Here is a 13,903-nt window from a genome sequence, read left to right on the forward strand (position 1 = left end):
TGACCATGAACTTGCAAACCAGAAGCAGAAATTAAGACATTGTTGTGACTTATAAAATGTGTTCTTGAAACTGTTGTAATTGAGACCTACTTAAAATGAAATGAAATGCTCTTTTAAGAATGTGCATTGTCACTAAAACGTTGCTTATGTTTTGCAGCTCTGATTTGGCATTTGATCTGGAAGGATATGTTTTTATTCTGATAAATGATGTCTTGACAGCAGCAAATGGTGCATATGTAAAACAAAAGTTAGATTCAAAAGTAAGTAGCAATCTGAAGCTTCCTTCACAATGTTTGCTAATGCTGTAAATGACAGTTTATCAGGTTTGGTAGGAAGGAAAGGAATACTTAGGAGCTATGGGAAAGATATAGATGATATCTGAGGATAAAATGCTCTCACAGGAGCTTTATTTTGGGAGGGAAATTGGGAGCCATTGGTGTGGTGGGAAATGTGCACTGGTGGAGGGATGGGTGTCGGGATATTGTGACTGAAATCTGACCATGAACAGCTTTCTAACTGTGTATCTCAGGGTGATTCAATTAAAAAAAAAATAAAGAAGCAGCCTTATTTTTTATTTAGGATAGGGGAATATTGGCTTTGAGAAGGATTGGATAAGTGAGGGGTATTATAGAAAGGAGTCATAAAAGTACAAGAGCAGGGCTGTTTTCAAGCAGGGCTACTTAAACTTTTTCTACTCATTACCCCTATTTTCCCAATAAATTTTTACATGACCCTGGACATATAAAACCAGAATTTACAATAATTATAAATATTTTTAAAAATTTTGTGACCCCTTTCCCATTGCTTCCCCCCGCCCCCCGCCCCCCCCCACACAGTTTTAAAAATTAAGTGTGTGGGGCTGGAACGATAATACAGCGGGTAGGGTGTTTGCCTTGCACACGGTTCACCCAGGTTTGATTCCCAGCATCCCATATGGTTCCCTGAGCGCCACCAGGAGTACCCGGGTGCAGAGCCAGGAGTAACCCCTGTGCATCGCCTGGTGTGACCCAAATTAAGTTTGTGCTGGACAGATAGTATAGTGGGTAGAGCTCTTGCCTTTCAGATGGTCAATGCCTGATACCCCAAACACTGCCCTAAGTTAGTCCTGAGTGCAGAGCCTGGCGTGAACCCTGAACATTGTTGGGTGTGCCCCCAAAACTGGAAACAAAAATATAAATACTAGATTCTAGAGAACTTGTATCATGGCAGCACTGCATAAGGACACAATCCAGAACTGTGTGTTTACAGTCATATCCTGAATTAAGCTTTATTGTACTCTGTTTACAATGGCAGGGGAAAGGTTCAGCACAGTTTAAATGTGAAGAGAAAAACAGAACAGTTTGGCATTTAAGGTTTTGGCATTTGTTAGTTGTCTGGATGGTGTGACAGAGAGTATGAGACTTTGGCATTTGTCAGTTGTCTGGACAGCTTATGCATGAGTGTGTGTGTGTGTGTGTGTGTGTGTGTGTGTGTGTGTGTGTGTGTATGTGTATAAGAGAAAGAGATTTTGTCATTTGTTACATGGGTGTATATGTTTCTGCTGTCTTCCCTTCTTCCTGGATAATGCTATTTATCACTGGCTGACTACATACCTGTTAAAGGTGTTTTGTCCTAATACTGTTTTTCTTGCTGCTGTAGGGAGGTGCACCTTTTCTTTAATACTTAGGGTGGCCCTGAGTGTGGTTTGGTTTATGGCCATACTGACATACTCCTAGTAGGAGTTCTGTCACGTGGAATTTTAATCATAGTCCTTTGAGTGGGTCTGTCGTGTGGTATAAACACTTAGGATTCTGTTTTAGATCTGAATGCTGTTTATTTTAAAGCATTGTTTTTGGGGGGAGGGTGGTGGTGGGTGGTGGTGATCGTGGGATTTAAAGCATTTTTAATCTTAAATTACATAAATACATGTGTTTCTGATTGAAGTTGTAGAAACAAAGATAAACCAGAAGAGGTGGGGCATGTGCGTCCCTTAATACCACTAGTATGTATGTGAACGCTACTTTATGCATATATATAAATATATACATAAATATACATTTTTTGTGCGGGTACTTGTGTACTTGTATATGCTTAACTCTGTAAACTTGTAAACAGGAGGTATGATATATAAAGTCTTATAATCTATGTTTTATTAAATACTGTTTTCATGAGGGCTGGAACAGTAGTACAGTGAGTAGGATCTTGCACATGGCTGACCGGGATCTGAATTCTCAGCACCACATATGGTCCCCTGAGCCCCTCCAGGAGTAAGCCTTGAGTACTCTGGGTATCATTTCCTTGAGGCTCTCCCCTGCCCCCAAACCTGATTCAGAAAGATCCTTATTAGGATTATTTAACATTTGGAGGTGGGGAGGGAGATTCTCCCAAGTGCTCAGGAAGCCTTGAGACCACTCATGGCAATACACAACCTGGCTACTACTTGGGTTAGGCAATTCAATCCTGGTGATCCAGTGCTTCTCCAGCCTCACAGTGCTTGGGCCACCAGGCGTGTGGGGAGGGGGCACATGGTACTGGGGATCAAAGTTAGGGCTTTGTGCTATGTGACTGTGCACTCCAGCCCTTTGAACTGCCTCCCCACCTCAGGACTTTCAAACCTTCTTAGTGACTGCATAATACTTCATAGTGTGTCTGCATCATAATATAGCCAGTCATAGTCCAGTCACTTAATTTTCTGTTGACAAATGTTTTCAGTCTTTCAGAGCCACTTTTAAGAAGGTAGGTGGACTTTCCACACCATTCCGTGATCTTTCAGTCACAGAAGCCAGGCAGATTCCACACCATCCTCAGCCCCGCTCAGCCTCTCTGCCATGCACTGACCTACTTTTGTTGAATGTCTGGGAAATGTGTGAATCAGGGTGGGCCCAGAGTAGCTGAAGGAACATCTATTCAGACTGTTTGGGGAGCAGTGGCGGTCTTAATTTTACTTTCTCTTCTCTATTTTTGTTTTTGGACCACGCCTAGAAGGACTTAGGGCCTACTCCTGGCTTAGGGTGTGTTTCTGGTGCTGCTGGGAAAGGAACCAGCGCTTGAGCATACCAGGCGTGTGCTGCGCCTCTTGGAGCCATCTCTCTAGGGACTTCAGTTTTTATTGCACTTCACATACACAGAATTACTTACCTGGAAATTTGCATCTCAGTTGGTCTAGATCCGTGTCTGGATCTAACCGTTTATACGGTAAATGGTGTTGTGTTGTGGTTCTGAAAAAACGGTTTGCTTATTTCATTTTCGGAAAGAGAAAAGAAATATTTCTGTACATAGGAGTTTTCATAGTGCTCAAACTGATGTCTTCCCAACTTACTCCTGTCATCTGTTTCAGATAAATTTTATTTTGGTTTTGGGACCACACCTAGTGGTGTTGAGGGTTTGCTCCTGGCTCTGCCCTCAGGGATCTCTTCTGGTGGGTCTTAGGGGGACCAAACGGCTGCTGTGGATTGAACCTCGGTTGGCAGTGTGCAACACAAGTGCCCTGCTGGCTGTCCTGTTGCTCCAGCTCCATCTATTTCAGATAAATTGCAAATCTTAGAATTTTCTTTCTTGGTTTTTGGGTATATCTTTCTAGGGTATTTCTTAACATTTGCCAAACTTCTAATGACTAGTTTGCTCCGTGGATATGGGGGAGTTACATTTAAAGGGAGGTGTACTCTGTACCAGATTGTCTCTGTCTGCTAAAAGCAATAAAACATCTAATTATTTTCTCTTCTAGGAGCTGGGAAAATACGGTCTGCTCTATTATAATGCACTGTTCATGATTCTGCCCACCCTGGCCATTGCATATTTTACAGGAGATGCACAAAAGGTAGACTTTCCCAGTGTGGTTTAATGGCTCGTATTTTTGAATTGTATTGTTATTTATAACAGAAGATAGACTTGGGGTTGTTGAAAAAGAAATGTGCTTATTAAGTGAGCAAAAACGGAGACTTTGCTTTTTAGCTTGCCAGTGTCATACTAACCTTTTTCTTGGCCAAAGAACCAGTTAGGATTAAAATGGCTTAAAATAGACTTACTGTCACATAAAAATAGCGCATGCTAACTAGTATCCTACTCTTACATGCTAGAGGAAAGAAATTTTGATGTTTCTTCTAAATGACAAAATGTGAGTAGGAACATGGTCTTCCCTGAGAAACAAAACAAGCCATCTCCAGAAAGCTGTTTTTTTTCTGTTGAAATTGTCTTCCTGGTATAAATCCCAAGCTAGTTTCTTTCCTCAGAAAGAAACTTAGCACTATGTGGTGATCTAACCATATAGATAGAAACTCATAAATCACTTGTATCACTTGTCACCCCTGTTGACCTTCGATTTGCTCAAGTGGGCGCCAGTAACATCTCCATTTGTCCCTGGTGTGTGCTAGTGTAGCCTGATGTCATCTGCTCGCTCCAGGAACACTAAGAACCTCAAACCTTTTGTTCAGGGTTTTGACGAAGCATCTCGTAGGTGGGCGGCCACCGAAACTCATAAAATAGTTCATTTTTCTGCAAATGTTTAACTAAGTAAATCTAGAATATGGTTGCAGAGTAAGCTCATATTTAGGAGGAAAATGAATATTTTGTAGAAATTGTCAAAAGTTATATTGATTTAGTTTGGATTTGGGACCAAACCCATCTGTGCTCTGGACTGACTTTTGGCTAAGTGCTTAAGTATCACTCCTGGCATCACTCAGGGGACCATATATGATGTTGGGGATTGAACCCAGGCCAGCCACATGTAAGGGAAGTGCCTTACCCAGTATACTATTTCTTTAGTCCGTCAAAATTTTAAACTAAATAGAAATCTAATGTTCTGACAAGAATTTCAATTTTTAGGACTGGAAAGAGAGTACAAGAGTTAAGATGCCTTGCTGAAAGTAGACTATAGACTGAACACGATGACCACTTAATACCTATATTGTAAACCACAACACCCAAAAGGAGAGAGAGAGTAAAAGAGAATGTGCCTGCCACAGGTGGGGGGTGGTGGGGGGGAGGTGGGTGGGAGGGATACTGGGAACATTGGGGGTGGAGAATGAGCATTCATGGAGGTGGGTACTCGATCATTGTATGACTGAAACATAAGCACGGAGGTTTGTAAGTTTGTAACTACCTCACGGCGATTAATTAAAAAATTCAAAACTTAAAAATAAATAAAAATAAAAATTAGACTGATTAAAAAAATAAGAATTAAGATGCTTGCTGTATACATGGCAGACCCTGATTGCACTCCAGGTACTGCTTATGAGTAGTGCCAGGGTCCACTCCTGAGTACAGAGCTGGGAATATTCTTGTACATCTCCAGGTGTGCACCCCCCAAAGAAAAAATAAAAAGGGTTCCTTCTCATGATTCTCTGGCAGGTAGTTTCTTTTTAAATAAATGTCTTATTCCAATTGTAGCAATGTTTTCCATAGTCAGTAGGAGTTAAAATAAGTGTTTTTCCTTTTATTTTTGTAATCAGAGAACTGTAATTTTACAAAGTCATTGATAGTTGAGATTTAGGCATAGAGCATTCAGCAGCAATCCCACCACCAGTGTCAACCTCCCTTCACCGGTTTTCCCACATTCCAATCTCAACCTCTTCCCCATCCCTGCCTGTCAGCTTTGCAGGCACATTACAAAATTCCAGTGGTTGCAGCTTAGATCTCATGTTTTCCATGTTGTTGAGTCTGTTTTGGATATATCGTTATACCACTCACCCACATCACCAGTGTAACCAAAGCCCTGTTGCCTGTTTACCTATTACTTCCTTTTTTTTCTACCCCCCCCTGGATTTCTTTCCTCCACTGTCTTCCTCCTCTCTAAATACTGGGGTCAAGGGTGTTCTAAGCATCCCCCTTTCCTACACTACAATTCCTCATTCAGTATTTCCTCATCCAGCATTCTATATACCACAGATAAATGAGATCATTCTGTGTTTTTCTTTCTTCTGGCTTACTTCACTCAACGTGATATCTTCCATTTCCAGCAGTGTTGCAGCAAATTGCATAATGAAATAAGTTTTTGAAGGCAGTTTCAAAAATGTTTCTGACTATAGGAGACTGCTTGTAAAACTTGTTTTTATTATCAAGAACTCTTGAATTTAAAAACCAGCACAGATACTTTTCACCATGTATAAATATTTTGATGAACTCTGACCTCATTTCAGAAATGGAAATGGGAAGCTGTCCATTTGCTCTAATGAAGTGTTGAATATGTATTTCATGGTTGTGAAAAATTGTCAAGAAAAACATTTATTGCATCCCTATAATATGCTAGTCTGTATATGTAATATAGACTCTGAAGGGCTGTAAGATAGGATTTATTCCTATTTTAACTCTGTTGAAGTAGAATTTTGAGAGACTGAGTAACTTGCTCAAGGTTGGTGCATAGAAAGTCTGGACTCAAAGACCATGATCTTTGCCTAGTGTTCTGCTTCTCTTTAGCTATGAGGCAAGAACATAATGCAGAATGACCAGTTCTCTCCCAGCACAGCAGTGATGTTTCAGCTTTTTGTCTTTTTTTTTCCAAAAAATTTAACATATAAGATTGAGGTATATATATTGATATGATTCATTTGTAATTGAATATGATTGCCATTGTAGCATTAGCCAGCACCTATGTCATGCCATACAATTATTTCTAAAATGCCAAGCGGAGAGCAAGAAAGATTTATTTTGGGTGAATTGTGTATTTAGAATGACAGAGTTAACCAGGGTGCCTGAGAACAGACAAATGGATAAAGAAACTATGGCACATCGACACAGTGGAATACTGTGCCGCTGTTAGGAAAATGAAGTCATGAAATTTGCCTATAGATGGATGAACTTGGAGAGTACCATGCTAGTGAATTGAGTCAGAGAGGGACAGATACAGAATGACTGCATTCATTTGTGGTTTATGAAAAATACATGCAGTACAAGACTGATATCCATGGTTAGGGAAAACGGTCTCGGACGACTAGTTATGGTTGGAATCAATCACAAGTGTGTGGGGGGTAGAGGGTAGGTAAGACAGAGAAGGAACTGGGATGACAATGATAGCTGGAAATGATCACGCTGCACAAGAACTGAATGTTTAAAGTAAGTAAAGGGATATACCATATGCCAGATAACCTTTCAGTATCTGTATTGCAAAACCCAATGCCCAAAAGGAGAGAGGGAGCGGAGGCGAAAAAGAGAGAAAAGGCGAGGGCGGGGGGGGGGGGGTGGTGGTGTGAGGGGAGAGAAAGATAGTGAAGAAAAGTTCCTGCCATAGAGATGGGGGCTATGATGGGAGGGAATTGGGACACTGGTGCTGGGAAATGTACACTGGTGGAGGGATGGGTGTGGGAACACTGTATGACTGAAACCTAATCATGAACAGCTTTGTTAGGGTCTTACAGTGACTCAATTCAAAAAAAAAGAAGAAAGAGTTTGTCTAAGTATTTTCACTTGAAGTACTTTCAAGTTAGGTGAAAATTACGGAAGCTGAACTCAATTGTTTTTATTTTGGATTTCACATACATTTGTTCATCCTAATTTATTGTTCATTAATGTTGTTTTTTTATAAAACTTTTATTAGGATATAGCTGGACCCACTGGCTGACTGTTACACTTTTTCTAAACACTCTTTCTAAACACTCTTCCCCTCAACATGCTTTTCCTCTTAACTCCCTCCCCTAATGATTAAGTGCTCTTTTGTGTTTTCCACAACTAGACTCCAGTGATTGTAAAACTGACGATCAGTTAGGTGGTGGTCGTCTTCTCTTTGAGAGCTTTATAACCAACTTAGGGAGCAGATCTGTCAATAAAAGTCATAAAGTGTAGGTTCTTTGAGAGATAATATTTGGTGGTGGGTATGGGAGAGCAGGCCGACTTGGCAGTGCTCAGGAGTTACTCCTGGCTGTGCGCTCAGGAATCATTCCTGGTGGGCTCATAATACCATGCTGGGAATCAAACCCAGGGCGGCAGCTTGCAAGGCAAGCACTCTACCCACTGTACTATCTCCTCAGTCCAGGAAATAACATTTGAGATGGAAATGCAAGTGGCTAATTTCTGTCTCCTTGGAGATGGACTGCTTTGTGGAACTAACAAGATATAATATGAATGATCAATGATGTCTTAGTAGAGTGTGAGTTGGATTAAATTGGAAAGTTAGGGAGAGTTTTTTGAAAAAAAAGTTTTGCTTTGTTCCTAAATTCTTTGTATGCTCTGAGTCGGTTCACTACACTTTCATTTGAACTTTAGTTCTTATTAATAGTTCATGTTAATTGTCCTTGTACTAAGGAAGCCCTGTGCTGAGTTCTCTTGAGAATATGTGAGAACTATGGTGTGGTCTTTGAAAAATTTTGGAGATGATTGGAGATTTAGCATCTAAGGGGACATCTGTCAGCTAGAACTGTAAATGCTCAGATTAGGAAGAACTGGGTATGTTTGAATGTCAGGATTCTTTCAGTCTCTGTCTCTTTTTCTTGATCAGGATTCTTTTTTTAAATTTTTTCTTTTCTTTTCTGGGGGGTGGCGTGGGGTGGGGGCTGACTTTAGGAAATACCTGGCTCTGCACTGTGTATCTGCCTCTGTACTCAGGGATCACTCTTGGCATAGTTCTGAAGAGGAATTTTCTTTGTAGAAGAGCTAGAACTTGGGTTTGTGTTTTATTTTTCTTTTCCTGCCCCTTCCCGAGTCACACACACTTGATTGCAGTGTTCTGGTTGAGGCTGAGAGTGAGGTGTTGTCGGGGATCTAAGTTGAGACATCTCAGCTTGTAATGCAGGGTAGGCTCTCCGCCCCTGAGCTGCATCGCTGGGCCAGGGCTTGGTTTCCTTATTCACCAACTGCAGTAAGAAGTGCCGACCTGTTCTGGAGGTTATTGCTGAGAGAGCTTAGGGAGGCAGAGGGCTGGGGATGAAGTGGTTCCTTTTATCAGCTAGTATAGGACACCCGAGTGGAAGCCATAGATGACTCACGTGCTCAAGAGACTCATAGTACAAGAGATTGTAGATGGTTTCTTTCCCCGTCAATTCATTTTCCTGGCCGCTGGTGAGCAGGGCTGTGTGGTAGGGTTTCAGCTAAGAGTTTGCCAATAACCCAAGTTCATTGTCACCGTTGACCCTTTAAAGATATGCTTGTCGTCAAAACATTAAAGATACTGATAAAGTTTATACATATATCTGCATGGACAAAGTATGTCTACCTACATATATTTTCTCAAAGAATGAACATTTTTGTGCGGCCATTGACAGTGTATCTTGTTTTGGTGTGTGTATATGGTGCCAGGGGTTGAACTCAGGGCTTCACACTGCTTTGTGTGTGCTGTGCCACTGAGCCACATCCTGAGCCCTGACTCTAAATAAAGCTCTTCCTAGAGCAAGAATTTAAGCATATTCCTGAGAAGTGCACCTAGAGTAATCATTCTCCCTGGTGCTCTCTGGGCACAGTCAAGTGGACTATGACCTGACTAGGGGTAAAGAACATGCGTTAGACTACACATGGCAGAGGCGAGAACTCCGGCAAGTCTTTCTAACCCCAGGTGCCTGGGTTTGCCTCACTACATCTGTCCCCACTGTCCTTTGCTGCCTCCCTGACTTATTTCTCTTTCCTGTTTGGGACTCCCAGGAATTCAGAGTTAGCTATTAAGTGGAGTCTTTGCAACTTGGCATATGTTACTTAATTTATTTACCAATGTATCATATCTTTATGCATACGTATATATTTTTAAATTTGGTGAATATTTGTCATGTGAGTTATTATTACATATAAGAAAGTTTTAAAAAGACATGCCTCATATTTCAGAGCACTTGGGCTTCAGTGGGGGTGAGATAAACCAAATAGAAATTGTATGGGAAGAAAAGAAGAGTGACTGGGAAGTGCTTTTGTGGGTAAGAGGGTTTGGGAAAACCGAAGTGTGAGCAGATTCAGGGCTGAGTACATTAACAGACCAGTTGGTGTGGCCCTGTGGAAGGAGTGATTCAGGTCCAGGGAAGAACTGGGTCTAAAGATGACATGGAAGTGCCAGCTTTGTTCCCAAGGAACATTTTATGTTCAGAAAATTTTAATTAGGAACTCTGGAGATGGTACAGTGAGTAGGATTCTTGCCTTGTTCTGTGTTCGGTGTAACTTGGGTCGGTTGGATCTGCCCGGTGATTGGTTTTCTAGATGGGGGTTCTTTCAGACTTACAGACTTTTAGGTTATAAACTGAAGCAAAATTGGAGCTGAGCTCTTTTTTTTTTTTTTTAATATTCTTCAAATTCTAGTGCTAAGCTAAGGAGGCAGAGAAATGAGAATTTTCTGTTAGGCTAGACCTTAAATAGGAGGGCTCTGAAAGGTCAGCTTCCCAGAGAGGCAGAAGCAGAGAAGGGACTGGCCCGAGGCTCTTTCTGAGAGCTCTGAGCTTGGGGTGATCACAGTTCACTTGAGCTCACTGTTTCCTGATCTCATGATATTAACACACTGATGTCATCTGTTGCACCTTTGGCTCTCCTAACCCAGAGCTGTTTTGCAAGCATGTTCTCTATGAATTGAATGAAGAGATCCCAAGATAAGTTGTCCAATGAAAAAACATGGTGTTAACTTGTTCTTATGATAAAGAATGCTTTAGGGAAAAATACAGTTGACCCTTGAACAACCTAGGTTTGAACATACGGATTTTTTCTAGACCTGGGGTCCACAGTTGAGAAATTTTGCAGATGTTGGTAGATCTGAGAACATGAGAGCCCAAGTGTCTGGAGGGCAGACCCACACTCGGTTGGTTGTCAGCCGGTGCCAAGAGTCAGAGCCCCCTCCCCTGCATTGTTCAAGGGCCACCTGTGCATGTCAGTTACTAAATGGAAAAGGTGTGGTGTGAGACAGTGCTTGTAATATTCTACCTTTGAGTGAAGAAAGGGAAAAACACAATTTACATATGTATGTTTACATATGCTTAATTCATATATTATTTAAGAAACCATGGAAACTATATAGATGGAACTAATAAAGTAACCACCAGTTTGTTTGAAAGACAGTGAATGGGCGTAGGAGTAGAGGGAGACTTTTCCACTGTTAATTTTTTAAATATTTTGTGATTTTTATTTTAGGCGATACTCTGTAAGAAAAACAAAAAAGATGAAGTTTTTCTACAAATAATGGCTTTCCTGTGATGAATCTAAAATTTAAAAGTAACTGGGAGAGAGCTTGGACATACCTTGCATCTGTGAGACCCTGGGTTCAATCCTTAGCACCAGACCCTAAAAAATAGAAACCGCTGGGGACATGGGACAGATTGATTTGCTCTAGTGATTCAGACTTACATTTAGGGTATAAACTGAAGCAAAATTGGAGCCGAGGTTTTTTAAATTTTTTTAATCTTTAAATTCTAGTGCTAAGCTAAGGAGGCAGAGAAATGGGAATTTTCTGTTAGGCTAGACCTTAAATAGGAGAGCTCTGAATGGTTAGCTTCCCAGAGAGGCAGGAGCAGAGAAGGGACTGGCATAGACTTGAATCCGGAATTGACGGCCCAAGAAGAAAACACTCTTCTGTTGTGCAGAGTGAGTTTACTGGTAATTGAAGATAGCTCCTTAATCCAGGGAAAGGTGAAACAGGCATCACTTGATTGATGACTTTTCAAAGTGTCAGGATACTGTGTTTAGACTTGCTAGTTGCTGCCTTAAAACAGGGAATGTTTGCAACACAGGGCCGGTGACTGAGAGTCCCAGGAGGTGCAGTCAGGCTCTTTGACAGGTATGCTCACGGGGAGGGAAAACTGGGCTGTGATGCTGGCACATGGTGTAATTTCTTCAGTATATCACTGGTTAGATTGCATGGCTCAGAAGAATTTTACAGGAAAAGTTGCTGCACAGACCATCTACCTGGAGGTTTCTCTTACTATAAGTACTGCTGACTAAGTAATGAAGACAAAAAATAATAATTTTTATTCATCACGCTGTTTAGCCTTTCCAAAATTGCTTATCTTTTCTGGGTTACTCTGTCAACCAGACGGACTGATTCTCAGACCCTGACTTATTCTCGACATAGAGACACATTCCTTCTGCTTTCTGGGCCTTTGTTGTCCTCATTTGTTAAACCTGTGAGCTGGATCAATTACGCTTTTATAGTTAAATGTTTAGATCCTTCTTCATGCCTGTTGTTTGACAAATGAATCGTTTTTAACCTTCCTTTTGATGCTATCCCTTTTTAGAACAAGAGTAAATGACTCTTATTGATCTGCTGCAGTGCAAAACTTTAAAATACAGGTTTTACATAGGTGGCAGAGACTTGTGAAAGATAATCTGGTTTTTAACTTCTTGTCTGGGCTGGGAGTAGGGGGAAGATACGGCAGCAGAGTTGTGGCAAATGGTGACAGGTGGTGCAGAGGGGACAGGTGGGTAGCTTTTGACCCTGGCCCTTGACTGTTTAACTTCCCCACGAGGAGGGGAGGGGAGAGGAGGGGAGGAGAGGTCAGGGAAGGGGAGGGGAAGGGAGGGAAGTGGAGGGAAGAGAAGGAAAGGATGAGGAGAAATCTTCCTGAGAAAACCTGTGCTGAATACACATTAATATTTGGGAAAGCCATCTGGGAGAAATGGCTGGATGTACCTCGTGCCTTTAAGCAATTAGTAGTTTCTTTGTACTAACACAGGTAAGTTCAGTCTCTGTCACAATACATTAGTTTTTTGTGGTGCTAGGAGTTTGAGCCCAGGTCCAAATAAGTGCAAGTACTCTACGTCTGAGCTTCATCCCCAGCCCTCACATTATGTTTTGAAAAAAGAGGAAACTGCTAAAACTGATCATTTGGTTCATCAATTTATATGATTTTTTTTTTTTTTGTGGAGGGGCGGGGAGAATCATTCTACTTGAATATAACTAGATGTGTATATTTTTTGGTTTGTTTTGGGGCCACACCCGACAGTGCTCAGGGCTTTCTCATAGCTCTGCACTCAGGGAACCCTCCTGGTGGGCTTGGGGGATCATAAGGGGTGCTGGAGATTTAACACAGTCAGCCACATGCAAGGCAATTGCCCTATCCACCGTACTATCGCTCCTGCCCAGATGTTTATGTTTTTGTGTGTGATAGAAGCAGGCATATAGATGGATTTTGTTTGATGAATGTGGCAGATGATTTTGAGGGTCCACTGTAAAAATGGATGCTTTCTCTTGTGTTGCAGGCAATGGATTTTGAAGGCTGGGCCGATACCCTCTTTCTTCTGCAGTTCACCCTCTCCTGTGTGATGGGGTAAGCCTTTGCTACCTTGTGAGCATATGCTTTTCCTAGAGTAAGTCTCTCCTTAAACTGCATCAGCTTAAGATTGTCAAACGTCTAGATTCAGTGATTTCACATCTCTGGGGAGTCGACCCCAGGATCACTCACTTCCTTCAGAGGTCTCCTTAGAAGGACGGGGAGAAGAAATGCTCAGGGCTCCAGTGACAATCTGCTATGCAGCCAGCACATCCCACTAAAGGTGCCCCTTCTGATGAGAAACTGGACTTAGAACTCAAGTGAAGTGTCTAAGTTAGCACAGTTGGTGAGGCAGTGGCAGCCTTTGGATGCGATGTGGTTTGGAATGTGGTAAATGGGAACTTCGAGCCAAGCACATGGGGCCTTAGTGCCAAGTCTGGCTCAGAAGTCTCAGTGGAATCTGCAGGTTCCACCCCTGCCTCAGCATTGCTAGCGGGCCATTCTCCCTTTTAAAGTCATTCTGCTTCAGTTTTTCCCTCCTGAAGGGTCTTCTTTCTCTTGGTTCTGAGGTCATTGTCCTCTTGGAAGGTGCACCCCAGAACTAAGGCCTGTGGCCTCTGGGCTCTGTCTGAGTTTGGTGAACTAGTTGGGATTACAGCATCTAAAGAGCATTCGTGGTCATCACATTTGCTGGGGCAAGCTCCTGACGCATGTGGGGGTTCATCTCTTTAACACAGCTCTCTGGAGCTGTACTGTACTTGACGATTGTACAGTGGCAGGATGGAAGTCCACTTAGCAGACTAGGGTGTGCTGCATGACGAGCACTGCTT

The 13,903-nt window shown here is 41.9% G+C and overlaps 1 protein-coding gene across 1 annotated transcript in view; it reads left to right on the plus strand.

The window, feature by feature from the left end:
* Positions 1 to 13,903, plus strand: part of SLC35D1 (solute carrier family 35 member D1) — a 28,338-nt gene that overhangs the window by 7,006 nt on the left and 7,429 nt on the right. Inside the window, exons 7-9 of the mRNA XM_056122323.1 lie at positions 158 to 260; positions 3,704 to 3,796; positions 13,063 to 13,130. Of these exons, the coding sequence (XP_055978298.1) occupies positions 158 to 260; positions 3,704 to 3,796; positions 13,063 to 13,130 (264 nt within the window). The remainder of the gene's footprint in view (positions 1 to 157; positions 261 to 3,703; positions 3,797 to 13,062; positions 13,131 to 13,903) is intronic.

The sequence above is a fragment of the Sorex fumeus genome, unplaced genomic scaffold (assembly GCF_029834395.1).
Source record: "Sorex fumeus unplaced genomic scaffold, SorFum_2.1 ptg000045l, whole genome shotgun sequence".
NCBI lineage: Eukaryota > Metazoa > Chordata > Mammalia > Eulipotyphla > Soricidae > Sorex > Sorex fumeus.